Raw genomic sequence first — 22,415 nt, 5'->3', positions numbered from 1 at the left:
AAGCCACACCAAGGGCGCTGGAAATGCCTAGTAGTTATCCATGATCTCCAACTCGAGATATTCTGTGGCCCTACGTGCGTGGCGTCAAGAATAGGTGCAAACGCCCAAGCACTGGGCATTAACTTAACTCCACGCAATTCGCTTTTACAAGCAGCCGGACGGCACGCCGAGCGCTGCCCGCGCAGCGCTCCCCACGCCCGCCCGACGCCCCAGCCCCACGCGCTGCCGCTGCCGCTGCCGCTCCACTTCCGGCTTTCCCGCAGCGCCCCCCGGTGCTGACGTCATGGCGCGCAGATGCCGGAAGCGGAGCGGGAGGGAGGAGAGGGGCGGGTGGCGCGCGGTGGCGGTACCGCGCACCTCCCGCTGACGGCGCCGCTCCTGCCCCGCCCCGCCCCGCCAGCCACGGGCGCCAGGTACGTGCTGCGGCCCGGCCCCGGGGGCGGGAGGGGGCGCGAGCGGTCTCGGCCCTGCTCGCGGGGCCGCCACGCCGACGGGAGGAGCGGGCCCGCGTCGCGCGGCCGCCTCGCGCCTGAGTCGCCGGGCCTGGGCTGCCGGCCCGCCGAGCGGTAGAGGCCGGGAGCGACCGCGGCGGTCGGGCTGCCCGTACTTCCACGGTGCGGCGTGCGGCCGTGGGGCGCCGCTGGCAACGGGCGTGAGCGGCGCCCGTCCCAAGCAGCCCGAGCTCGCTGCTGAGCGGGCCCGCGGCTGCTGGGCTGGTCCCCGGGAGCGGGCTGCGTCAGCCCGAACGACCCCTGCTACACCGCACGGGGCTTCTTTTTGTCCAGAATGCACGATAAACATCACCGCAAGCTTCTGGTAGTCTTGGTGCTCTCTCTCTTTACAGCAGCTTTCTCTTGTACCTTTTGTAAGTTTTCCTTACAGTCACCAACAGGAAAAAGTCCCTGGGTGAACTCAGTTCTTCTGACCCACTGCAAAGCCAGGCCCAAGTGCTCACTTTCACTCAGGGCTTCGCTCTCCTGGCACTGTGAGGCTGAGAACTTCTTTCTCTATGGGGGTTTCATAGAGTTGGCTGGGCACCATGGAACCTTCACCAAGTCTTTGTCATTTCTGAGTTGTACAGACTTAAACTCCCCCCCCCACCCCTCTGTACTTGGCACTGGCAAGGCCACACCTCAAGATCTGTACTCAGTTTTGGGCCCCTCACAGAAAGAAAGTCATTGACACCCTGGAGAATGTTCAGAGAAAGGCAGAGAAGCTGTGAGGGGTCTGCAGCACAAATCTTACGGAGAACGGCTGAGGGAGCTGGGATTGTTCAGTCTGGGGAAGAGGAGGCTCAGGGGAGACTTCATTGCTCTTTTCTGTGGCCAGACAGGCGGCTGTGATGAGGTGGGGATTGGCCAGTTTTACTGGGTAGCAGTGATAGGATGAGACAGAATGGCCACAAGTTGCTCCAGGGCAAATTTGGGTTGGATATTGGAGGTTTTCTTCGCTTAAGTAATGATGCAGTGGCATGGGCTGCCCAGGGAGGTGGTGGAGTCACCGTCCCTGGAGATGTTCAAGAAATGTGTGGTTATGGCACTGAGGGACGTGGTCAGTGGGCATGGTGAAGTTGGATTGGGGATGAGCTACACAATCTTTTTCAACCTTTAATGACTACGAAACTTAGGGAGGTAGCTTTTATTTTAAATGACCACTGTTGAAAAGTTGTGGTTTGGCAGTTAGGTAACTCAGAGTTTGTTGTTACAAAAGATGTTGCACATCTCAACAGATGCATGTAGAGCCTGTTGAAGAAATGTTAGCTTTCCTCCTGCCCTTTCAGACTTTTAGCCACAGTGCTGCATGGGCCAGCTGCTCAATCACATGTAAGCCAAATTGACATGTCCTCAAAAAGCGCAGCATACACTTTACTGCATTTCCGTGCAACGTTTTGGATAAGGCGGTAAGTTTGAGTAATGAGCCTTGGGCACAACGCACGTGGTTGGTGAAAGATGTGTTAGAAGATCAACAGTAGCTGGAAGACAGCTCATTGTCTCACTGGTCTCAACTGTACAGTGATTGGTGACACAGAAAAATGATGACAGAGAGGAGGACTGTGTCGGTATTTGCCCTCACAATAACAGAAAGGTGGAGACCTTGTGCTCACTGATGGTTCTTTGCAATTCTTGATAAGAGTTTAAGCAAAAGAGGGTGCAACTTGTGCTACCCACAGCAAAGCTGTCTGATTGTGTTGGTTAGAGAAAGCCAGAAGAATATTACAATTGTTTTATAATCGTGTAAGAAAAGGTCAATATGCTGTAATGTACAGACAGCGAACATCTTAGCTTTACAGCACTGGTGTTCTCTTGGGCAGCCTGGGGCAATGCTGCAGTTTTCTTGTGGCTGCAGCATGTCCTCTTGTGCCTCTTCTTGCTCCCTGATGTGCCCCTGCCCAAACACGGTGGGTTAACACGGGTGTGATATAGTGCTTAAGTTGACCTGACACTTTTTGTCTGAAGTAGGTTAGCAGGTGCTGGTAGGCTTAGGAACGAGATGAAAACTTCCAGCAGGCCAGCGGTACCGAGCAGCTGGAGGCAGATGGGCATCATCATTTCAGAAGCATAGTGCATGCTGTGAGTGCTGGCTGCCTTACTGAAATACCTTTAATTATTGCAGCTTTCTCATCAGAGTCTGGATTTTGCCTTTTTTCTTCGGATTGCTTTTTCAATGGTTGTGGCCAATTATGACTATATGTTAATCTGTTAGTTGACTCTTTACTGAGCTGTCTTTTGTCTCATAGTTAGCTAATGTTTGGGAAAGCTTCTCCTTGTAATCACTCAGTAGGGAGTTATGTTTTGGTCTTTCATCCTTTAAGTTCACAACCTAAGTTGTTTTTTTTCTTTACCCTTGAAGACACAGCTCTGAGGTTTTGGAGGTTTTGTCCATTCTGGTCTCTATAGAAAATGTTCTGAATGAGAATCTATTGCTGGTACTTTGAATTTGACCCGCTGTTCCTTTGGGGAGCAATGTGCTGTGGTGACTGTGGAGTTTTTTACGTTTACAATAGATTCCTTGAATTCTTTGAAGTAAAGTATGCATGCAAAGGATGAATGCATATCTCTTAATTTTTTTTTTCCACTCACTTACTGAAACAAATTATTTAACCATGGGCATGAAGACATCTGCTTACGAAACTTAATGCTGCCCTATGATTTTTATCCCATCTTTCAAGAGATGTTTCTCTTTGTAACTGTGAATGTATATATTGCCTACATAGTCCTTAGATTCGTTTCACGGATCTGTACTCAGTGAGATTCTTGAAGTAGAATTTAATGTGTTGAAAATGGTTATTTTGCATGGATTTTTTCAGTGTTTTAAGGCATTGTGGTTATATTGTGCATCATATGTATTTATATAATTTTTATTTTATTTTTTTTAATGGAATGAGGACTCTGGATCCGGAAGCAAATCCAGCAAACACAAAACTTCACAAGTAAAATGCTGCTTTCCAGTTACATCAGCTTGCTCACAGCACTGTTGGGTGCCTTCATCTCAAAGGATGTAGGAGGGGCTAGGAGAAGGAAGAAGTAAAGGACCATTTGCCCTGAGGGCCTCAGCAGATGGTGAACCTGCAGCCCAGTTACCTTCTACATGAGCTCACTGTGGGAATCAGCCCCCTTACCAGTTTCTTAAGCTCTCTGCTAGTGTGTGTCAATCTTTGATGATGCTGCTAGTAAGAATGGCGTCCTGCTTTGTGGGCTGGCACTGTTGTGGTGTCGCTGCTTTTACTCCGTTGCACCCTCCTGGAGGGGATTTCAGCCATATTAAGGTCCTGCTTGTTGAAACCTCCCCAGTACTGCAATGAATATTCTCTTTAGTTGGTATCCAACAGAGAAAAGATACACTACATAGAGCTGATCAAGCTAATTTTAGGTGCATCTGCTTTGTAGTCACTTTGGTTTCTAAGCCTTTCAGCTTTCTGTTGCTCAGAAGATATAGAAAGGGACCAGTCTGTGTTAACCCTACTGTATAGACATTTTAATTTTGTAAGTTGTGATTTTTATACTTACATAAAATAAGTGTTCTTTCAAAAACTGTATTATTACACAAATTTAGGAAACTTTTCTGTTAGCAATAAGGTGGTTTTTTGTCTGACTGGCAAAGGAAAAAATTATTTTATGAGTAGAGGGAGAAGTGCTCGTTCCAGTTGAAGTTGCCTGTACACATAGTCACTTGTACTGCAGACGGGCAATTCCTGCATTGATTGGAAGCAGACCTGTACCTGAAGCACTGGCAGTACTAAATGTTTAAGTGCTTGTTACTTGATGCTTGTTTATTTAAGACCCATCTCGTTACATTGATAAAGTTTTTGGAATGTTTTTTGTTGTTTATCTTCATAAGGAAGTTTTCCTGTTCACTACTAATTTCAAGTTTGAGCTAAAAAGTTGTTTGTAGTGGTTGTTTGGTTTTTGGTTTTGGTTTTTTTTTTTCTGAAAGGGACAAAATGCAAACTGTTTTAACTGTATTGAAACAAATCTTGATTATTCTTAACTACTCCCAGGCATGTAGATAAGAAATCTGAAGTGTAATAAGTAGCTTTGGAAATTGTGAATGATTCCCTAAGAAGACTTGTCTGGATTTGTCTGTATATAAGCTTCATAAATTTGCTATTTTCTGTTTATAATTAGATGTTCTTGGACATTTGGTTTTGAATTTTCTGGACTGTTCAGCTGCACTGTACTATTCTGCTGACGTACTGAGCTTTCTTCATGTCATCTTTATGCATAAAAAAAGCTGCTGATGAGACATAGGAGAAACGGGTTCTCCTGCTTCTCATCTTGCTTGAAGTTTCGTTTTTTTGTCTTGGGAGGAGGGCATAGTAGACCTCATTCTTGTTTTATTTTTGATACATGCTGGAAGCTAGCAGTTCTGTTGTACTTTGCAGTTGTCATATGACCTCTGTGCTGGAAGGAAAACTATCCTGTTTTTTTTGTTGTTGTTTTTTGGGTGTTTTTTGGGTGTTTGGTTTTTTTTTGAGTAAAGACTACTTGCCTGAGAAGATGGACAGAATGATTCCGATTGACTGTGTTGTCAGTGTATCAAGTTGGCTTGAATGTTGTGTTGAAGATCACATGCAACAGATAATGTGATGGTTGTAGTTTCTTTTAAACTTACACCAGCCTGGACTCACAAAGACTTGAAATTCACATTTGAGTGAATATCATATTTATGTATTGCACCATTAGCATATATTCCATCCAAATCTCAGTTGTCTTGTTTACGGTGCTAAGCTGTATTCATTCGTTGCTTTTTTTCTTTCTTGTCCTGAGTATAAGCAAATAAATTTGGCAGCATCTAGGAATTTGTTGTTGTTGTTTCCAACAATAAGCCTGTAATTCATCCTGCAGAACATACTTGTTGGTTTTGATTAAGAGTATCAGATTTAAGTAGAAACTGTCACGATAGTTAAAAACAAAACTGGAGATATTTTTAAAAAGAGATGTGTACCTTCAGCCTCATATTGGCTCAAGTCCTGACAAGCTTGCACCCAGTGTACTTTCTGTTCCTCTGTGGGACTCACCTGGATCAAACTTTGGAATATTTGGAATATTTTGGAATAACTCTTTCCAAGTGTTGCCTCTTTCCGATACATTTGAAGCTGATATTCATCTCCCAATTTGTGATACCATATTAATGTAGCTACCCAATCCAACCATAAGAAAGATTTTAGAGAAAGTAGAGACATCAAAATCAACAAAGCCATTTGTATTGCAAACTCATATTTGATACATTGTAGTCAGTGAGACAAAAAATAATGGAGGCATCTTGTTAATTCAAATGCTTACATTTTGAAGCAAGAGGATTTGAAATTTAAAAGAAGGAAAAAACTGATTGCCATAGTGATAGCATCTTTTTTTTTTTTTTTTTTTCCTTTGGCTGTCTGTGTTTCCTACTTGCCCATGTTCAAACTGGCTTAAAAAGTTCTCATAGAGCAACTACATTTTCCTGTCATTTTCTGTCCTCCTTACCTCAGTTTTACCAGATAATGAACTGAATCTGGAAGTTGATAATTGAAAGAAGAAAAAAAAAAAGAAAAAGGATAAAAAGAAATAAAGGACGTTTTCACTCTGAACAGCTCCCTGTTCTGGTTTTACTCAGATCTGATTCCCTGAGTTGGTTCATGGTGCATTGCTACAATCAGTTCTGTCAGCACAGTTGAGATGGTAGCATGGGTAGGGGGTGGGACTGCTTAAGTCGTTTTGCAAAACTGTGTTTGGTAATATGGACCTTTGATTCTAAGTCCCGGGGGCAGGAACTATCTTTGTTCTACATTTGTTCTCTATGACACAGTGGGGTACTTGTTATGTCCGGATGGAGTCGAACACAGCTTTCTCTTGGGTTGGATTTAACATTTCTCAGCATAAGAACTTGTCCTCAATTTTTTTTTATTTTTTTTTAGAAATTTTTAACGTATTCTGATAATGGCAGCATAAGAGCTCCAAGTTATGTCACTTGGTCTTAAGTCCACTGTGATAATGAAACTTTATTTCCAACAAGATGCAACAGATGATCCCCATTTTTGCTCTGACTAAATAGGTTATGTACCCTGTTTTACATTCATGTGAATTGTGCCACCAACTTCACTAATATCAGACAGGTAGAATGTACATTCCTGAAAGACTGCTTTAACACTCTTGTCTTCCCAACATCATTGTGGACTTTTTCTTTTAACGCTTTGTTATGGTTATTCTGTTTTTCTTGTATTTCTTTCTACTAAATATTTGAGTAGTAAGAAAAATTAGGATAAGTCCTTCAGGAGCAACTGTGAGAGGACCAAACCAAAATAACAAGAAGTTTGAGTTACTGCCTGTGTGGGTAGTTGGTCCAGGGAAGGGAGCTTGGGAGGAATGGAGTTATGCTGAGATGGGAAGCCCAGTTCCTTAATGATGCCAACCCATGCCTACATTTTCTTGCTCTGAGAGAGAAAATGTCAGTACCTGGTTGGTATTATAGGGAAACTGAATTTTTCAAAGCTGGCAATCCTCTGAGAAGCTCAGATTTTGCTGGCTTGGCAATGACCATAGGAAACATTTAAAATAACATTTTGTTTAAAAAAATTCTAGATGACTGTTATCTCCAGAGAGTACTATTAACAGGAGTATAAGAAAACTTGATGGATATGGCAGGATTAAAGCATCTAGTTTTCTGTAAGAGGGTTGTGGTGTGGATAACTTAATATTTTTGTTTTCTTTGGTTCTTCTAAACTTCACTTTTCATTGCAGTGCAAAGTAGCAGGTAAATTGCAGTGTTTTACTTTATGGGAAAGAATGGTGAATAAGTTTCCTGTGATTATAGTTAAGCATAGGGATGGTGCCCAAAGAAGTTATGGAATTGCCATTCTTGAAAACTTCAGAACTTGAATGGAGAAGTGCCTAGTCATCCCATTCTAATATGTCTTTCGTTCAGTAAGCAAGCTGACTTCCTGGGGTCCCTTTCCAGGTATGTGATTGTGTGGTTTGGAACCTTTGTTCTTTGAATAGCAAATTTAGCAAAGTCTACTTTTGTTTAAGGGGAGGGGCATCCAGTTCAGTTTCAGTATGTAAAAATCAACAGTGATTCTAACAGTACAACAACTGCTGTGCCCTTTTAGTTGTTTGGACTTGTGCAGCAGCAGCATGAAACAAGCAAGAGTTGTTCTTCCACAGGCTTGGGATGAGAGTGACCTGTGGAAGTGGACAGCACGGAGCTGGGTTTCTGGAAAACCTCTGGGGGCTTTTGTAGTCCCCTGTTCCTTCTGCAGCATGAATTATTCTAGGTGATGGGAATGATCAGGGGGAGATTTGGAACAGGTTGTTAAGTTGGCCGTATCTCTGTTTAAGCTCTTGATGTGAAAGGGCAAATGAGGATAGCTTAGGAAGGAAGGGAATGGATTGTTAGCTGGAGCTGTCAGGGTGAACTAAGGCCAAATGGAACTGGGAACTTATATGAAAAACAGAAGAGAATGGTGAAAAGCAGTGAAATATGGGGGAGGATGAACTGAGTATGGTAGAAACGTTATTCTTGAAGCTTGGCAGAGGAAGGTCGAACAAGAAACTAAACAGCTGTGTACCAAGTGAGCATCTTCATTCTGTGCACTCAAAAAGGCAGAAATGCTTTGCAAAAAAAAAAAAAAAAAAAAAAAAGTGCCTTCACTTTTCTAATGACTTGGATGATAATGATAGAAAGAGTACATTTATTACTTTACAGACAGTAGCAGACCAAGTTCTGTGAAGAGTAACTTCAGAATTTCAAATAGCTTAGAGAAATTGGAAAAATAACATGGAAGAAATCATACAGTCGGAAAAAACAGATGCAAAGGAGCATGCTTAGGCTAGATAGTTCCCTCTATAAGTGCTAAATAGCAGTAATTACAGATAAAATATATATATTTTTTTTATTTTAGGTGATTCATAGTCTGAACATGAGTCAGTAACATGCTGTTGCAAAAAGAGTAATCATTCTGGGGTATTTGGTTAAAAGTTACGTATTTGAAAATGTCATGATAATTTCATTCTTCTGCACATTGCTTGTACTTGATCAGTGTGAGGTATTTCATTTAAGGAGTTTAAGCGTGTGGGAAAGTCTTTTAGGGGAAAATACATGAATCCTTTAGACTCCAGGGACTAATAAAGACATGATTACAGTCTGCAAGTATGGAAAGGATTGCTAAAGGGCATATACAAAGGGCATCAATTTCCAAACTCTTGATAATCAGGAGCTAAAGGGTTGTGACAAAAGACATTCAAGTTAGGAAGACTACCCTCCTGAAACATTATGACAGACAGGACTGTTACAGAGAGTTACAGAGTTTCCCCAACCCCCCCTCCAAACTCCATTTTTTCTGTAGGCTAAATAACACCTGTTCCCTCTGGCACTCAGAAGGCTTGTTCTCCAGACACATCACTGCTTTGATTTTCTTCACATCTTTTTTTGTATAAGATTGGAGTTCAGTGCATGGGAGCTGAACTAAATGCACAAGAACAATCTCAGTTTTCTTATTTCCAGATACTTATAGAATTAACTGTTTTCAGAGTGTCAGTGGTAAGGATGATGTACATATTTATCTTGTGCTGCCATCTATGGAAAGACAGTGTGGACAGTTCTTAAGGTTCCATGCATCTACAAAATGATTTTATCCAGCTTAAAGGCCTCTTAATGAACCTAAAAGAATGATTGCTAATAGAATGAGTAAGATCCAGTATTGTCAGATTTCACATTTGCCATGGCTGTGCTCTTAGTGGTTTTGACAGTTTCTTGATAGTATATTTCAGCTATTTTACACAAATTGAAGAATTACATCTAAATGCCTTATAGCACAAAAAAAGTAAAACCTCTTAATCCACAAACTCTAATTCTCACACGTGGTGCTTGTAATGATTTTCGTATCTCATGTTTAAAGCTGTTCATTGCTATTGTGAGTGGCAACTAATATGTGCATAAATGGATATTTGTAAATGTCACGCACTTTGTCTAGCATCACTTCTTTACCCTTTGTAGTGTCACTGAGAGCTGGAATGTTCTGAAAGTTATGGTTATTTCCAAGATCAGAGACTCCTTAAGCTGTCTGGGACATTGGAACATAACCCTCTTCCAATGTTACCACTCTAAGACTAAGAAGTTTTTCTTACGTTCAGATGGAATTTGCTATGGTTCAATTTATGCCTATTTTCTGTTGTTCTCTCACTGAACACCACTAGGAAGTTTCCAGCTTAGTAGTCTTTACTCTCCGTTCAGGCATTTAATAGGCACTGATAATACTTCTCCTCACCTTTTTTGTACCAAGCCTCCTCCGGGATGGATAGTCCCAACTCTCAGCCTCTTCAAAGACTTCAAATGCTCTTTGCAGGGTTGCAAAGGATTGGTCTTTGAAACCCTGCACTGGACTCCCTAAGCGTATGCTCATGTCTATTCTGCTGGGGAACTCAGAGCTGCTGGCACTGTTTTTCTAAAGCAGCCCAAGATGTTGTTAGCTACAAGATATGGTTTAGAGACTTGTGGTAGCAGTGGTAGTGGGAGGATGGTTGGACTAGATGATCTTGCAGGTCGTTTCCAACCTTGCGATTCTATGATTTTATGATTCTGTGCCAGGATCATTTTCACTAATTGACTTCTTCAGGTCTCATTTGAAATTTTGAGCGACCTTATATATACAGCCTAAAAAGTCCTGCTCTCTTCTAAACTCTGGAATTTCCTCTTTCCAAGTTGAAGCAGCTTACAGTAATATTAATTATGTTTCATGAAGCTTTAGAGACTGTTGCCCAAAAGATCTGTCCATTGAAACCGAGACATTTGCCTGAAATGTCTCCTGCAAGATGGAGAAATATTTTAAAATTGAGCCATTTTTAGGTATAAGCTTATTTTGGTAATTGCTTTCCATTTAATTTGAAGTTCTGTCACAGATAGAAACGACTACCCTGTTTGCATCACTCCTAAGAGAGAAGCAGGAATGTATTTACTGATACAGCGATTTAACAAAGTACACAGTGACTTAAGAGGATTCAAAATGGCTGGATACACTTGGGTTTTTGAAACATAGGGTTAAGCATACAGGAGACACCTCTGTTGAGTTATGAGGTTCTCTCTTGCTTTCTGGAGATCTTGAACCACAGAAGTAAGGACCATCTGTGCAGATGAATTCACACCTAGTCCCAGAGGTCAGTGTTTTATGTCTGTGAGATTACATGTACACAGTCAAAGATACAATCTTAGAAAAACTAACCAAGTTTAATAGTCACTTACTGAGTATCTGTGTCAGCAAGGCATCTTCACAGGTGTAAGGGATTCTCTACAGGAGTAACCTCAAGAGACATCCCTACTCAAGGGGGATCCTGTAATGGAGAGCTCACGGGACTTTTGGGCTGCTCTGTTTTCATGAGTAAGGTGCTAGACTTGTAGTATCTAGCACATGCCCATTTGTCCACAAGAACAAGATCTTGCATATGACAGTGAGGCTGAAGGAGGATGTTGGGAGCAGAGTGATAGCACACTGTCATAACTTTATTACTAACTGTCATGATAGTTAGATACATGTCTAGCTGGGACGTGTTTTACATCTGCTGCGTTAGTTTTGAGGTAAAGACAGCTTACCAGGTAAAGCAAAAGCCGCACATGGAACTCCAGGAGAACAAGGAATCTGTTTGCTACTTCCAAACTGGAAAGCAGATGTTCAGCCACTTCTAGACAAGCAGGGCTCATTGTGCCTAACAGTTTCTTGATCAGACAAAAATCATGACTCCATGTCCCCCACTTCTTCCTTCTTTCCACCACCTTTTATTGCTGAGCACATTGCCATGTAGTATCACAGAATGGCCAGGGTTGGAAGGGACCACAAGGATCACTAATCTCCAACCCCCCTGCCACATGCAGGGCCACCAACCTCCCCATTTAATACTAGGCCAGGCTGCCCAGGGCCCCATCCAATCTGGCCTTGAACACCTCCAGGGACAGAGCATCCACAGCCTCTCTGGGCAGCCTGTTCCAGCACCTCACCACTCTCTGTAAAGAACCTCCCCTTGACATCCAACCTAAATCTTTCCTCCCTCAACCTAAAACCATTTCTCCTTGTCCTGCAGTTGTCAACCCTTTCAAAGAGTTGATTCCCCTCTTGTTTGCAGGCTCCCTTTAGGTATTAAAAGGTTGCAATGAGGTCACCCTGCAGACTTCTGTCTTCCAGGTTGAACAAGCCCAGCTCCCTCAGCCTGTCCTCATAGGGGAGGTGCTCCAGTCCCCTGATCATCGTGGCTCTCTTCTGGACCCTCTCCAACAGCTCTCTGTCTTGCTTGTATTGGGGGCTCCAGACCTGGATGCAGTACTCCAGATGGGGCCTCACAAGAGCAGAGTAGAGGGGAACAATCACCTCCCTGTCCCTGCTGGCCACCCCTCTTCTGATGGAGCCCAGGATACCATTTGCTTTTCAAGCTGCAAGAGCACACTTCTGGCTCATGTTAAGCTTTTCATCCATCAAGACCCCCAGGTCCTTCTCTGCAGGGCTGCTCTCAAGGACTGCTCCTCCCAGTCTGTATGGATGCCTGGGAGTCCTCCGGCCCAAGTGCAAAACTCTGCACTTTGCCGTGTTGAACCTCATCAGGTTCACCCAGGCCCACCTTTCTAGCCTGTTGATGTCCCTCTGAATGGCATCCTTTATGAAACACCCCTTTGGTCAACTGGGGTTGGCTGTCCTCATTCTGTGTCCCCCCAGCTCCCTGTGCACTGCCAGCTCCTTGTTGGCTTGGCATTGTGAGAAACAGAGAAGCCCTTGGCTCTCTGCAGAGTTGCTCAGCAACTTTGGTGTGCTCTCTCTGCAAAACCAAAGCATAGCATCATACAAGCCTCTGCAGAAAAAAAAATGAACTCTATCTATACATATTATAATGTGGATTGTTGCAAACATTTTGCCTTGCTGTAAGTTTTCTTTACAGATTCATTTTTCCTTGTCCTGCTTCATTTTTAAATTAATTATCTTATGTAAGAATGCTTTTAAAGATAATACTATTTCAACATCTTGGAGATTTTCTTAAAATTCGTCTGTTATGTGAGAAAGTTGATTGTATGTTTTACAGGAGTCCCTTGTTACATTAGATGAAGCTGATGATGGTCCATATTTTTCCATGCAGCACACTATATGATGTATCTGTGCTTTTCTTGCATTCATTTCTGTGTAGTTTTAGGAAACAGTGTGGTCAGCTGTTCTAGGGAGGTGGACAGAAGGATAAGTGCTTTAATGTGGACAGGCCTTAGTTATGCATGAAGTTTTTTCCACATGATTTGTGAGGTTTATGTATTATCCATGTGGTGTTAAGGAGACATAAAGACAGAATAGTGCAATGGATTGTTTACTGTAATTACTATAATTGTATTGATAAACTCTGTTGTGGCAGTTACATTTTTCAACTATTGCAGTATTCAGATGATTAAGATAGGTTTAACAGCACTATTCCTTCTGAATAGTCATCTAATCCCAGTCTGAATTTGCTAACAATTCGAGTGTCCTCTGTTTTCTATGGCACTTCATTTTCATTGTTAGGTATTGTAATTTTTGGGGCTGATTATTTATTAAAGTTGACCCAAAGAATGATAAAAGATGTGTTAAAGGAAGTCCTTTGTCTATTGTTACTCATTTTAAATAATACTTAGAATGATAAATAAATACTGGAAGATGAGAGAAGTGCTGATGGTGGTCAGTGCTTGATGGAAGAGGATAGGTCAATGCAGACAATAATAGATCAGACTGTCACAACTTGATTAAATGAGTGGAATATTAATGGAAAATTATATTAATAATTAAATGACAGAATAAACTTCATTCAGATTATGGGTTTGCTTTATTACAGTTACTGCTGCAGTATAATTTAATATTATGTAAACTGACTACTTAAAATAAGTCATGTTCAAACTGATAGACTGTTCAGTGTAAGCTAAATAGCTGCTTCATGAGGAACTTAGAAACTTTTCTTCCTTAGAAAGTTTAAACTAGAAGCAGTCTTCAAAAGTGGTGATCTTCAGTAAATATTTATAAGAACTATCTAGCAAGTCAGTAACTATCTTTGGGAAATAATGTTAAATCATTTCTAGTAAAATTTGATTTCAACCCAAAAGTGGTAAAATGATAAATGGTAAAGAATTTATTTGCTGTTATCCAGTTATGTGATAAGTTATGTCCATAGTCCAAAAAAAAAAAAGCTTTACTAATTCAGACTGGAAACACAGTACAAAAAACAGTAACCTTTGAAACTATCATAGAAAGTGATGGGTTAATTTAAGAGCTAATAAAATTGAGATTGCATGCCTTTCTGTGCAATACTCTGTAGTTAAAGACTGATTGGTCTTAGAATTGGTTAGCTGAAGGAAATACAAAGCAAAAACTATAAATTTTTTGAGATGCTTTTTGTTAAATTAGGTAGCATTTCCAGTCTCTCTGCTTGTCTGCTGCTTCCATCAGCACACACTTGTGATTGGTAGTGCTTGGCTGAACTTTGCCAACGGAGTCTGCAGCTACAGTAAGGTAGTGCTCCTCTAGAGAGCACTACTAGAAGTTTATTCAAGCTGGTAGAAAATGTAATGTTTTCCACAAAATATGCCAAGAACTTTACTGTTTTTGTTTGGAATGATTGGTAAAGTTTTTTAGCTCTTGTTTGGAATGGCTACTGTTAGGACAGCGTGTTTAAACCTGAGACTAAAACAAACCATTTCTTGCAGCTGCTCAACTTCACTGTGAACGTGCACAGTGACAAAGGTGTAATTTCTAAGCACCACCACCACAGGTTTGTAATGCCTGGCTAGGATGTAGCTCTACTAAAAGGAGCTAGAGAACCTTTTGGACAGCTATCTAAACATGGCTAGAACTGCACCTTTGTGGGAATAAGGGCAAATTGACTAATCTCCTGTACTAGTAGGAGCATACCTCAGGTATACCTCAGGAGCAGGAACAGGGCAGTGATTGTCTCCCTGTAATCAGCTCTGGTGAGGCTGCACCTCGAGTACTGTGTCCAGTTTTGGGCCCCTCAGTGCAAGAAAGACATTGAGGCCCTGGAGCGGATTCAGAGAAAGGCAACAAAGCTGGTGAGGGATCTGGAGCACAGGCCTTATGAGGAGCGGCTGAAGGAGCTGGGATTGTTCAGTCTGGAGAAGACGAGGCTCAGGGGAGACCTCATTGCTCTCCCTACCTGAAGGGAGGTTGTAGTGAGCTGGGGGTCAGCCTCTTCTCTTATTTAAGTGGTGATAACACTAGAGGGAATGGCTTCAAGCTGTGCCACGGGAGATTTAGGCTGGACGTTAGGAAATACTACTTCTCTGAAAGAGTGCCCAGGCACTGGAATGGGCTGCCCAGAGAGGTGGTGGAGTCACTGACCCTGGAGGTGTTCAAGGAGCGTTTGGATTTTGTGTTGAGGGATATGATTTAGCGAGTACTGTTGGTGATAAGTGGATGGTTGGACTGGATGATCTTGTAGGTCTTTTCCAACCTTGGTGGTTCTGTGATTCTGTGCTTCATCTTGTTTGTTTCCTCAGTTCAAGACAGATGTTGTAAAATTGTAGATCTAGCAGGTGGCTTCCAGGATGATTAGAGAACTTGGCGTTTGAAGAATGGTTCGAGGACATTTAGCAGAGAGGAGTTGGAATGATTTCCTCAATCATCCAATTTCTAGAAGGTATTTATGGTGAAGAAGTTGTCTTTTTAAGTTTCTTTTTCATAAGGATGTATGGTGAGACAGGAAACTCCATCTGGATGTAAGGACAAGAAAATCTACTAGAAATATTAAACGTTAGAATAAGTTCTGCATAGGAGCAGTGGAATCTTCCTTACTGGAAATAGGGAAGGCTGATCGTGGCATTATGCTGGATTACCTGATGAATAGGCCATGCTGTTGACAGAAGGTTGCTCCGGATGATTTCTAGAGATCTTTTCCAAACCACTCTGCTATATGATGCTATGATTGACTCTGGGCACATACGGAAAGGTTGGAGGCAAGACAGTAGCAGAGCTATCTGAAGTCTGATTGTACTTACTAAACTAGGCAATTAGTAGAATATTTTTCCACATTTTTCTGAAGTTTATACAAGATGCACGTCTACTTGCCTTGCTTTATCTTGGTCCTTTTTGTTATTTTGTAGTAGAAAGCAAAAGAAATCTGCCGATCAGAATTTTAAGATAAAGTTGTTCTTAAATTATGGACTAAATGAATAATATGCTTATATTATTCATATCATTTATTTATAATGTAATGTGGTGCTGGTAAGTGATAATCCCACAAAACCAAATTTGTAGACTTCATGTGTTTCACAGGGCTGTTTGCTTTGCATGATAGATGGTTGAAATGAAGCAGTACTCCTCTGTTCAGTTGGCCAGAAAATATCTGCTGCTTCTAAGATAGAGAAGCAGACAAAGAAATATGAGGTACAGTATTAGTAAAACTGAGAAAAATGCTGAAAGGGGAGAAATCTCTTGTGGTGGAAGAAATGGTGGGCAGAGCTGTAGGGTAGATCAATTGAGGCAGACAGTGCTGGAAAGAAGAGGTATATACACTGTGAGAATCTGGGATGTTTGATACAAAAGTAGTGGGTCTTGATGATAAACTGATGTCTTCAGTAGCCTCATATGCTTATTTCTGTATTATTTAATTTGGAATAGCTTCCTTTGGTCTTAGATACTGCTGTACTTTTGTTACAAGCAGAATAGTCTGGATGGTGATGTTAATTCTTTGCATATAGAGAAAATAGGTATGTCCCAGAAAGCTGGAGGCACCCCTTACCCTTCCCTAGGCTCTTTTTGCACTCCCTCGCAGCTGAGAGTCTTGAGGAGGATTAAAAATCCTTTGCTGTGTGCTAGGATCTGGGCTAGTGTTCATTGGATCTTCAGCTACTTTGTCAGTTGTCTTTTCAAGAGTCTTCAATTAATGGCACGTAGCTCTTTTGAAAGTCAAACTATTAAGAGCAGAGCGGAGTTAGGGAGGGGGAGAAAAAGTTAAAGTACTAGACACATACATATCTAGGCAGATTTTGATGGTAGCCAAAGCAGAAATGATTTCTCGGGAATTTTCTAGTCTCTCCCTCTTTGTCTGTAGTGGTCCTGCAAATTACTTTGGTGTCTCTCCTAAGAGAAGGTTCTTTTAATAGTCTTAGAGTTTTTCTGGTTTTAGAGGCCTTTTTCCCTTTCCAGCTGACCCATGGGATTGCTTGAGAAAAGCTGACATTAAAAAAAAAGATTAAAAATTCTGGCTTTGTCCTCTAACTACTTAGTATGTACAGAGATGAGGCTGTTGAGAGTCAGTATTCTCCACCCCATCTTTCAAGCCAGAATTCTGTTAAAACCAGCAGTCTAAGGCAATCATCGTAAAAATCCATCCAAGACAGTTTTCTTTTTTATAAACTGTCACAGGGCAATTACGAAGTAATATTGTGCCAATATTACTTATCCTTGCAATGTACACTGTGAGAAAATATGATTCTGTAATTAAAGACCATTTCACACACAACTGTTTGCCAAATTTGTGTTTCTTCAACATTTCTATTTGTCCCCATTGCTTGATATGTAGTCCTGTGTACCGTAGAACAACACAACGAAAATCTTATATTGCATATAACATTACTGTGTGTTACATGGACTTTTTTTGAGGCTTTAATTGCAGGGTAGTAGTTCTTCATCAACACTGATTCCTTAAATTTTCCCTATCATCTATTATGTGTAGAGGATTCTTAGTGGCATTTTTGTGGTAGGTGATAGGAGAAGAGGGATCATGAAATTAATGCCCTGCTCAGCAGCATAGACTCACCTGGAGTGCTGAGCTTGAAAAAAATAGAGACGATTCTTCCAAGTTTTAAAACTGGAATCGTGCAATCCCTGGTTCTGAGCATTGAAGTGGATTGCTCAGGTTGAACACGCAGAAAATGAAAGAAGTACAGGAAAAAATCATCTGAGAACATTTTGTTTGACAGGATCTGAATCAGTTAAGAGCACATTCTTTCTTTCAGTAGAGTTATCCTAGGCACCGTTCTTGTGTCTTCACTGCAGGATTGCTTTTTCTGTCTCCAGTATTACTTGCATGATTCAGTAGACACAACCCATCTGCTCTAACCAAAGAAATGGGGTTCTCTACACACTTAAAATATATAGAAGATCAGTGCTTTAGAGAGTACTGTGTTAAGCATCTGATGTTACTGCTGCAGAAAATTTGTAGATGCTCATTTTGAACCTTCTGCTGGTTAATGATAAGGCCATCATGTAAGTCTCTAAGAGGCTATGCTGAGGCTGTTCTTCCTGTTTTTGTATCCTTTTAACATGTTTATTTGATCATATCTACAGACATATGGTTATGAAGGTCGTTTTCAACATTTCAAGAATGTTAAACTAGAATAATTAGAATTTCAGCACACGAAGTTAAGTTGAATCTGTCCCTTGTAAACAGCCATGTTGCTTCACATGATTGGGGCATTAATACATACAGCTCGTAGTAAAATGCCTACTGAGCTTCAGGGGTAAATAACATGAGAAGGTAGATCCTGTGGAAATAAATCAACCTCTAATGGCAGCTGCAGTCTTGTATTTTATCAGCAAATCCCACCACCATTTGTTAGAATGTGAAGATATACCAAGATTCAGGGACTTGGGGATTCTTGCCAATTTCTTTGTACTCAAGTGGTAAAAGATCCTGCTCTTCTAGCATTTATTGCTCTCCTCCTGTATGTCTTCCCTCTGGTTTTTTGCAACTGTATGGAGTGTGCTCTAGGCAAATAGGTAAATTTTCTGGAAATTCTGATAAGTCTTAATAAGTCTATAATAAATGTGTGCAAAAAGCAAGTTTTACTTGTGCAGATCTGGGCAGGCTCTAAGGGGAGAAGGAAGAGGCACATGCTGCATGCTAAACTGATCCTCTGGCAAAGTTTCTGATCTCTGCAACATGGAGATGCCATAGCTGCTCATTAACAGCAAAACTGAGTAAAAGATACTGCCTCTGAACCTTCTTCATATACAAGATGTTGACATTTTAGCTGATCCTACTCAAAACCATTTAGTCTAAAGCAGGCTGGAAATAATTGTCCTTCAGAGATAAAGTGTGGAAAACCTATAAGAAAATAAGGTCTTTATAAGTAGAAAAAAGTGAAGTATAACATTAATTGAAGCAATGTTACTGATATTGAATGTCTTGTCCTATAAGCAGGGATAAAATAGAATTAGACAAACAAAAAATCAACTACAGATTACAAAATGTATTTTGTGCTTTTTCTGAGCCTATACAGAGAAAGAACTAAAAACCCAGCTGTCATCCAGATATCTATTTCAAGTAAAACTGGGTTCAGCAGGAGCACTGCACTAGTCTAAAAGGACTACTTGTCCTTTACTTAGAATGTTGGTTTACAAAAAGCAAGACTGATTCAGCTGTCTTCTAATAAAGCATTGTAACCAGGCATTCTCGTGACTCATATTCAGATAAACTATATAGATTTTTGCTGCCTTACAGTGCCAGTGTTTTCTTCTGTGGTGCACTTGTAATGGGTTAGCATTGCAATTATTTGTGTCCTTTACTTGGAGTATCTGTACCACAAAACATTGACTTTATTTCAACTATCGCTAATGTAGGGCAAAATCTTATACAAAGTTGTTTGGGTTTTTTTGCTGCATTTCTAGCTGGATTTGCATCTTGGAAAAAAAAATAAATAAAAGTCTCTAAAAATCTGTTTGTCTGCATTTGTTTCAGAGTCGGAATACAATAGAGCATATACTTTGATACTGCTCATTTTCAAATCAAGCACTATCAAGGTCCGAGTTTCTGGTACTACTTCACAAAAAAGAAAATATGCGTACATATTACCATAAGTGTGCAAATGTCTGTTTTGTTTGTTGTTTTTAAACTCAGTGATCATTTGTGAATCCAATAGTTGTATTAATACGGGTCTGGTGAAAATGCCTCCTGTCCCACGCAAAGCCAAAATATTTATGATGCCAAATGATATCCAGTATTGCTCGACATTGAAGTTGAAGAATATGTGTAATAAATTTTCTGATAGATCCCTGAAGTTTGATTGCAAAGGCAAGATACTTGGAAAATAAAGTAAATTCTCATAGAAATAATAACTGTTGTCTTTAGGTCATGTTCCTGTCTTAGCTACTGGAACAAACAAATAAAAGATGTTTTATAAAGGATCATCTAATTAGCTGCACTGAGTAAGTAAGTATTCATGGAGCTCTGTAATGTTTCCACTGTTTGTTTCTGGACCATCAGACTCCAGCTCATTCAACATCTATTTGTGAAAGAAAGGAAATCTAGCCCTCTCATCCAATTTCTTCTGTTTGTCATTTAAACAAATATCAGTGAGTGTTTCAATGGAATGCTCTATTCTTGCAAACAGTACATAAAATTCTGTGTGCTTGTTTCATCCTCATTTTAATATCAAGTCCTCCCTCCAGTGGCTGCTGTAACAGTTTTTTTAGTTTGACAAAAAGAACTCAAAATTCCATCCCAAAGTTAAATTGAGGTTTATTTATTTATAAGTGGTGCTTCTAAATTTAATAGCCTGTAAGTTATCTGCTCTTTCCTCAGTGACCAGATCTGCGTAGGTTACCATAATATACGTATATATTGGAAAGGAACAAAAGTGGCTGAAATTATTTGTCACTGCATTAATTTTTTAGAGTAATTGGTGGGGATTATTTTATGAAGGTGAATCTGTGTGGATAAATTCCGTATTACTTAAGCTGGTGAATAACATGTTTTTAAACACTTGTTTAAAACTTGTGACTTGTGGCTGCATTAACTGAACTATATTCAATTATGAATCTTCAGATGTCCTGTAGGGAGGACTACCCAAGAATAACTTTCATCTGACTTATCACAAATCAGTATCACTGTCACTTTCTGGCAATTTTAGTAAATGTAATTGGAATGATTTTGTTTGTTTTCTACTGTGATTAACTGGAATGTATATGTTTTTATGCTGCAAACATACAGACTGATGATGGTCAAGATTTTCTATCTGGTCGTCTTGTCAGTGAACTACTTGGAAGCATCTGAGAAATGTAGTTAAAAAAATCCACGCGTGCAAATCAATGTTTGAGCCATTTTAATATTTATATTGAATATGTTATATGCCAGAAAATAGGAAAAATATAGCTGTGGCTTTCCTGTCCTTTTTATTCATTACTTGTGTTGTCACTGCTAGCATGATTAAAGTGTTAGCTACAAGATGGCCATTTTAACTTAATTGCGTGGAGTTGTACCATTTTTTTTTTTTTTTTTAAGTGCATAATCAAAGTAGAAGTTTCCTGGTGAAATTACATTTATAAGAGACTTGGACAGTGCATTCTCATTTCGCAGCAGCTTAGTTGAAACCACCAAGGAAGGCATCAAAGTCTGACCTAGGCCAAACTTCTAGAATAGATTGTTAAACTGCCTTGAACAGCAACTTAAAAAAAAAAAAAAAAACTCTTTAGTTAATAACTATCAGCTCCTTATGTTATTTTTTTCCTTAATCTACAAGAAAATGTTTTGGGTAATATTTCTCTAATTTAATGTAATAATTTCTGTGAAGAAAAAACACTCTCCTCTTCTGCCACTCTGTGTCCTTACCAAGTTGTTTTGTTGTTTTTGTTTTGTTGTTTTGTTTTTTTTTTCTCTGCTATTTTTAATTCTTAAACTACTTAACAACCATTTTGGAATTCTTTACGGTTACAACTCTTAGGGAGCCAGCAGTACAGTGGGTAAATCATATTGCTCTTTGTTTAAAAGTTGCAGGTTGCTACAGGGAATGCAGTTCACGCAGATTTGTCCATGATGAAGTATATATTGTGGAGAAGAGTTAAACAAATTGTTCATGACTGACAGATGAAACAACTAAAAGGATGAAGGAAAAAAGAACTCAATACATAGAAGTCTTTTTATTGAAAAGGGAGAAGCAATGATTGTGATTTGGTAGTTTGCTCCCTTGGTGTCAGATTCAAGATGAAAGGGATTGCAGATTTGAATGTCTGGGTTGCCTTCTGTGCAATAGGAAAAAAATTAAACATGTTTTGTATGGATACTCATACCTAGTCTATACCTAGTGCTGTACCTGGATATTTACTGGATAAATTTCAGTGGAGATAATGGTTTTGAGCTATGTACTCCGTATTATAATTTTAGTAAAAACTGAAAGCTATATGATACAGCAAGAATAATTAAATCTAAGTAATTGAAGTAGAAAAATCTGCAGAGATTTTGGAGGTTCTGTTAATTATGTTTGATTTTGTTTGTACTTTCTACTGTGGCCTTTCAAGTGTTGTGCTTTTCCAAAAAGCTAATCATTTACTGATCTTACGTTAGATTTGCAATAAATGACTGTTGAATAAATCAAGTCCCTTCAGTATTAGGGAGAAATTAATATTTATTCTTGTGAATTTGAATCTTTGACCCCGCATGATAGAGGAATTTGTGTTACACTACGTTGTGAAATCTCTAAATCTGTGATAGTGCGATGACGCTCTACTGTGTCCAGTATACGTTTTGAAGAAAAGGAAAGAGTCAATTTAAATTTTACTTTATATACTGTTTTTTATACTCAGGGAAGCTTTGTTTTTGTAATGAGTTCTGTTTTATATGCAGTTCTGTTTATATATGTGTTAACAAATAAGATCCCTTGAAGTAGAAGTCAAATTTGTTAATGTTTAACTTGTTGATTTTCAGATTGTCATTTGAAGATAGATGCACTTATATTTTAGTATTTTAAATCTGCTGACAGCTTGGGTAATGATGGCTCAACTCCAGCAAGGAGTCCCTGATGAAAAAGAAAAGACTACTGCATTAAAGGGTATGAATACTTTTGCCTTCTTTTCACGTATACAGAATTTTCAGAAATAGTTATTAATATTAAGGAAGGGAAAGTACTTTGATCTTGCTGTGGGTTAGAATCTCGGAATTGCAGTACTGGACGAGACGATTAGACTATGTGTGTAATGTCCATTTTCAATAGTT

The 22,415-nt window shown here is 40.0% G+C and overlaps 1 protein-coding gene across 6 annotated transcripts in view; it reads left to right on the top strand.

The window, feature by feature from the left end:
- Window positions 1-277: 277 nt before the first annotated feature.
- Window positions 278-22,415, top strand: part of ARB2A (ARB2 cotranscriptional regulator A) — a 256,461-nt gene continuing 234,323 nt past the window's right edge. For 5 of the 6 annotated variants that reach the window (XM_085214488.1, XM_085214492.1, XM_085214487.1 and 2 more), the window contains exons 1-2: window positions 278-413; window positions 22,128-22,251. In XM_085214488.1, coding sequence (XP_085070614.1) covers window positions 22,146-22,251 — 106 coding nt within the window. In that variant the 5' untranslated portion in view covers window positions 278-413; window positions 22,128-22,145. The remainder of the gene's footprint in view (window positions 414-22,127; window positions 22,252-22,415) is intronic. The other variant, XM_085214489.1, reaches the window with a different exon arrangement.

This window comes from Meleagris gallopavo, chromosome Z, assembly GCF_905368555.1.
Source record: "Meleagris gallopavo chromosome Z, MGAL_WU_HG_1.1, whole genome shotgun sequence".
Taxonomy (NCBI): domain Eukaryota; kingdom Metazoa; phylum Chordata; class Aves; order Galliformes; family Phasianidae; genus Meleagris; species Meleagris gallopavo.
Note: the sequence above shows the minus strand (reverse complement) of the source record. Positions and strands in the feature narration are given on the sequence as shown.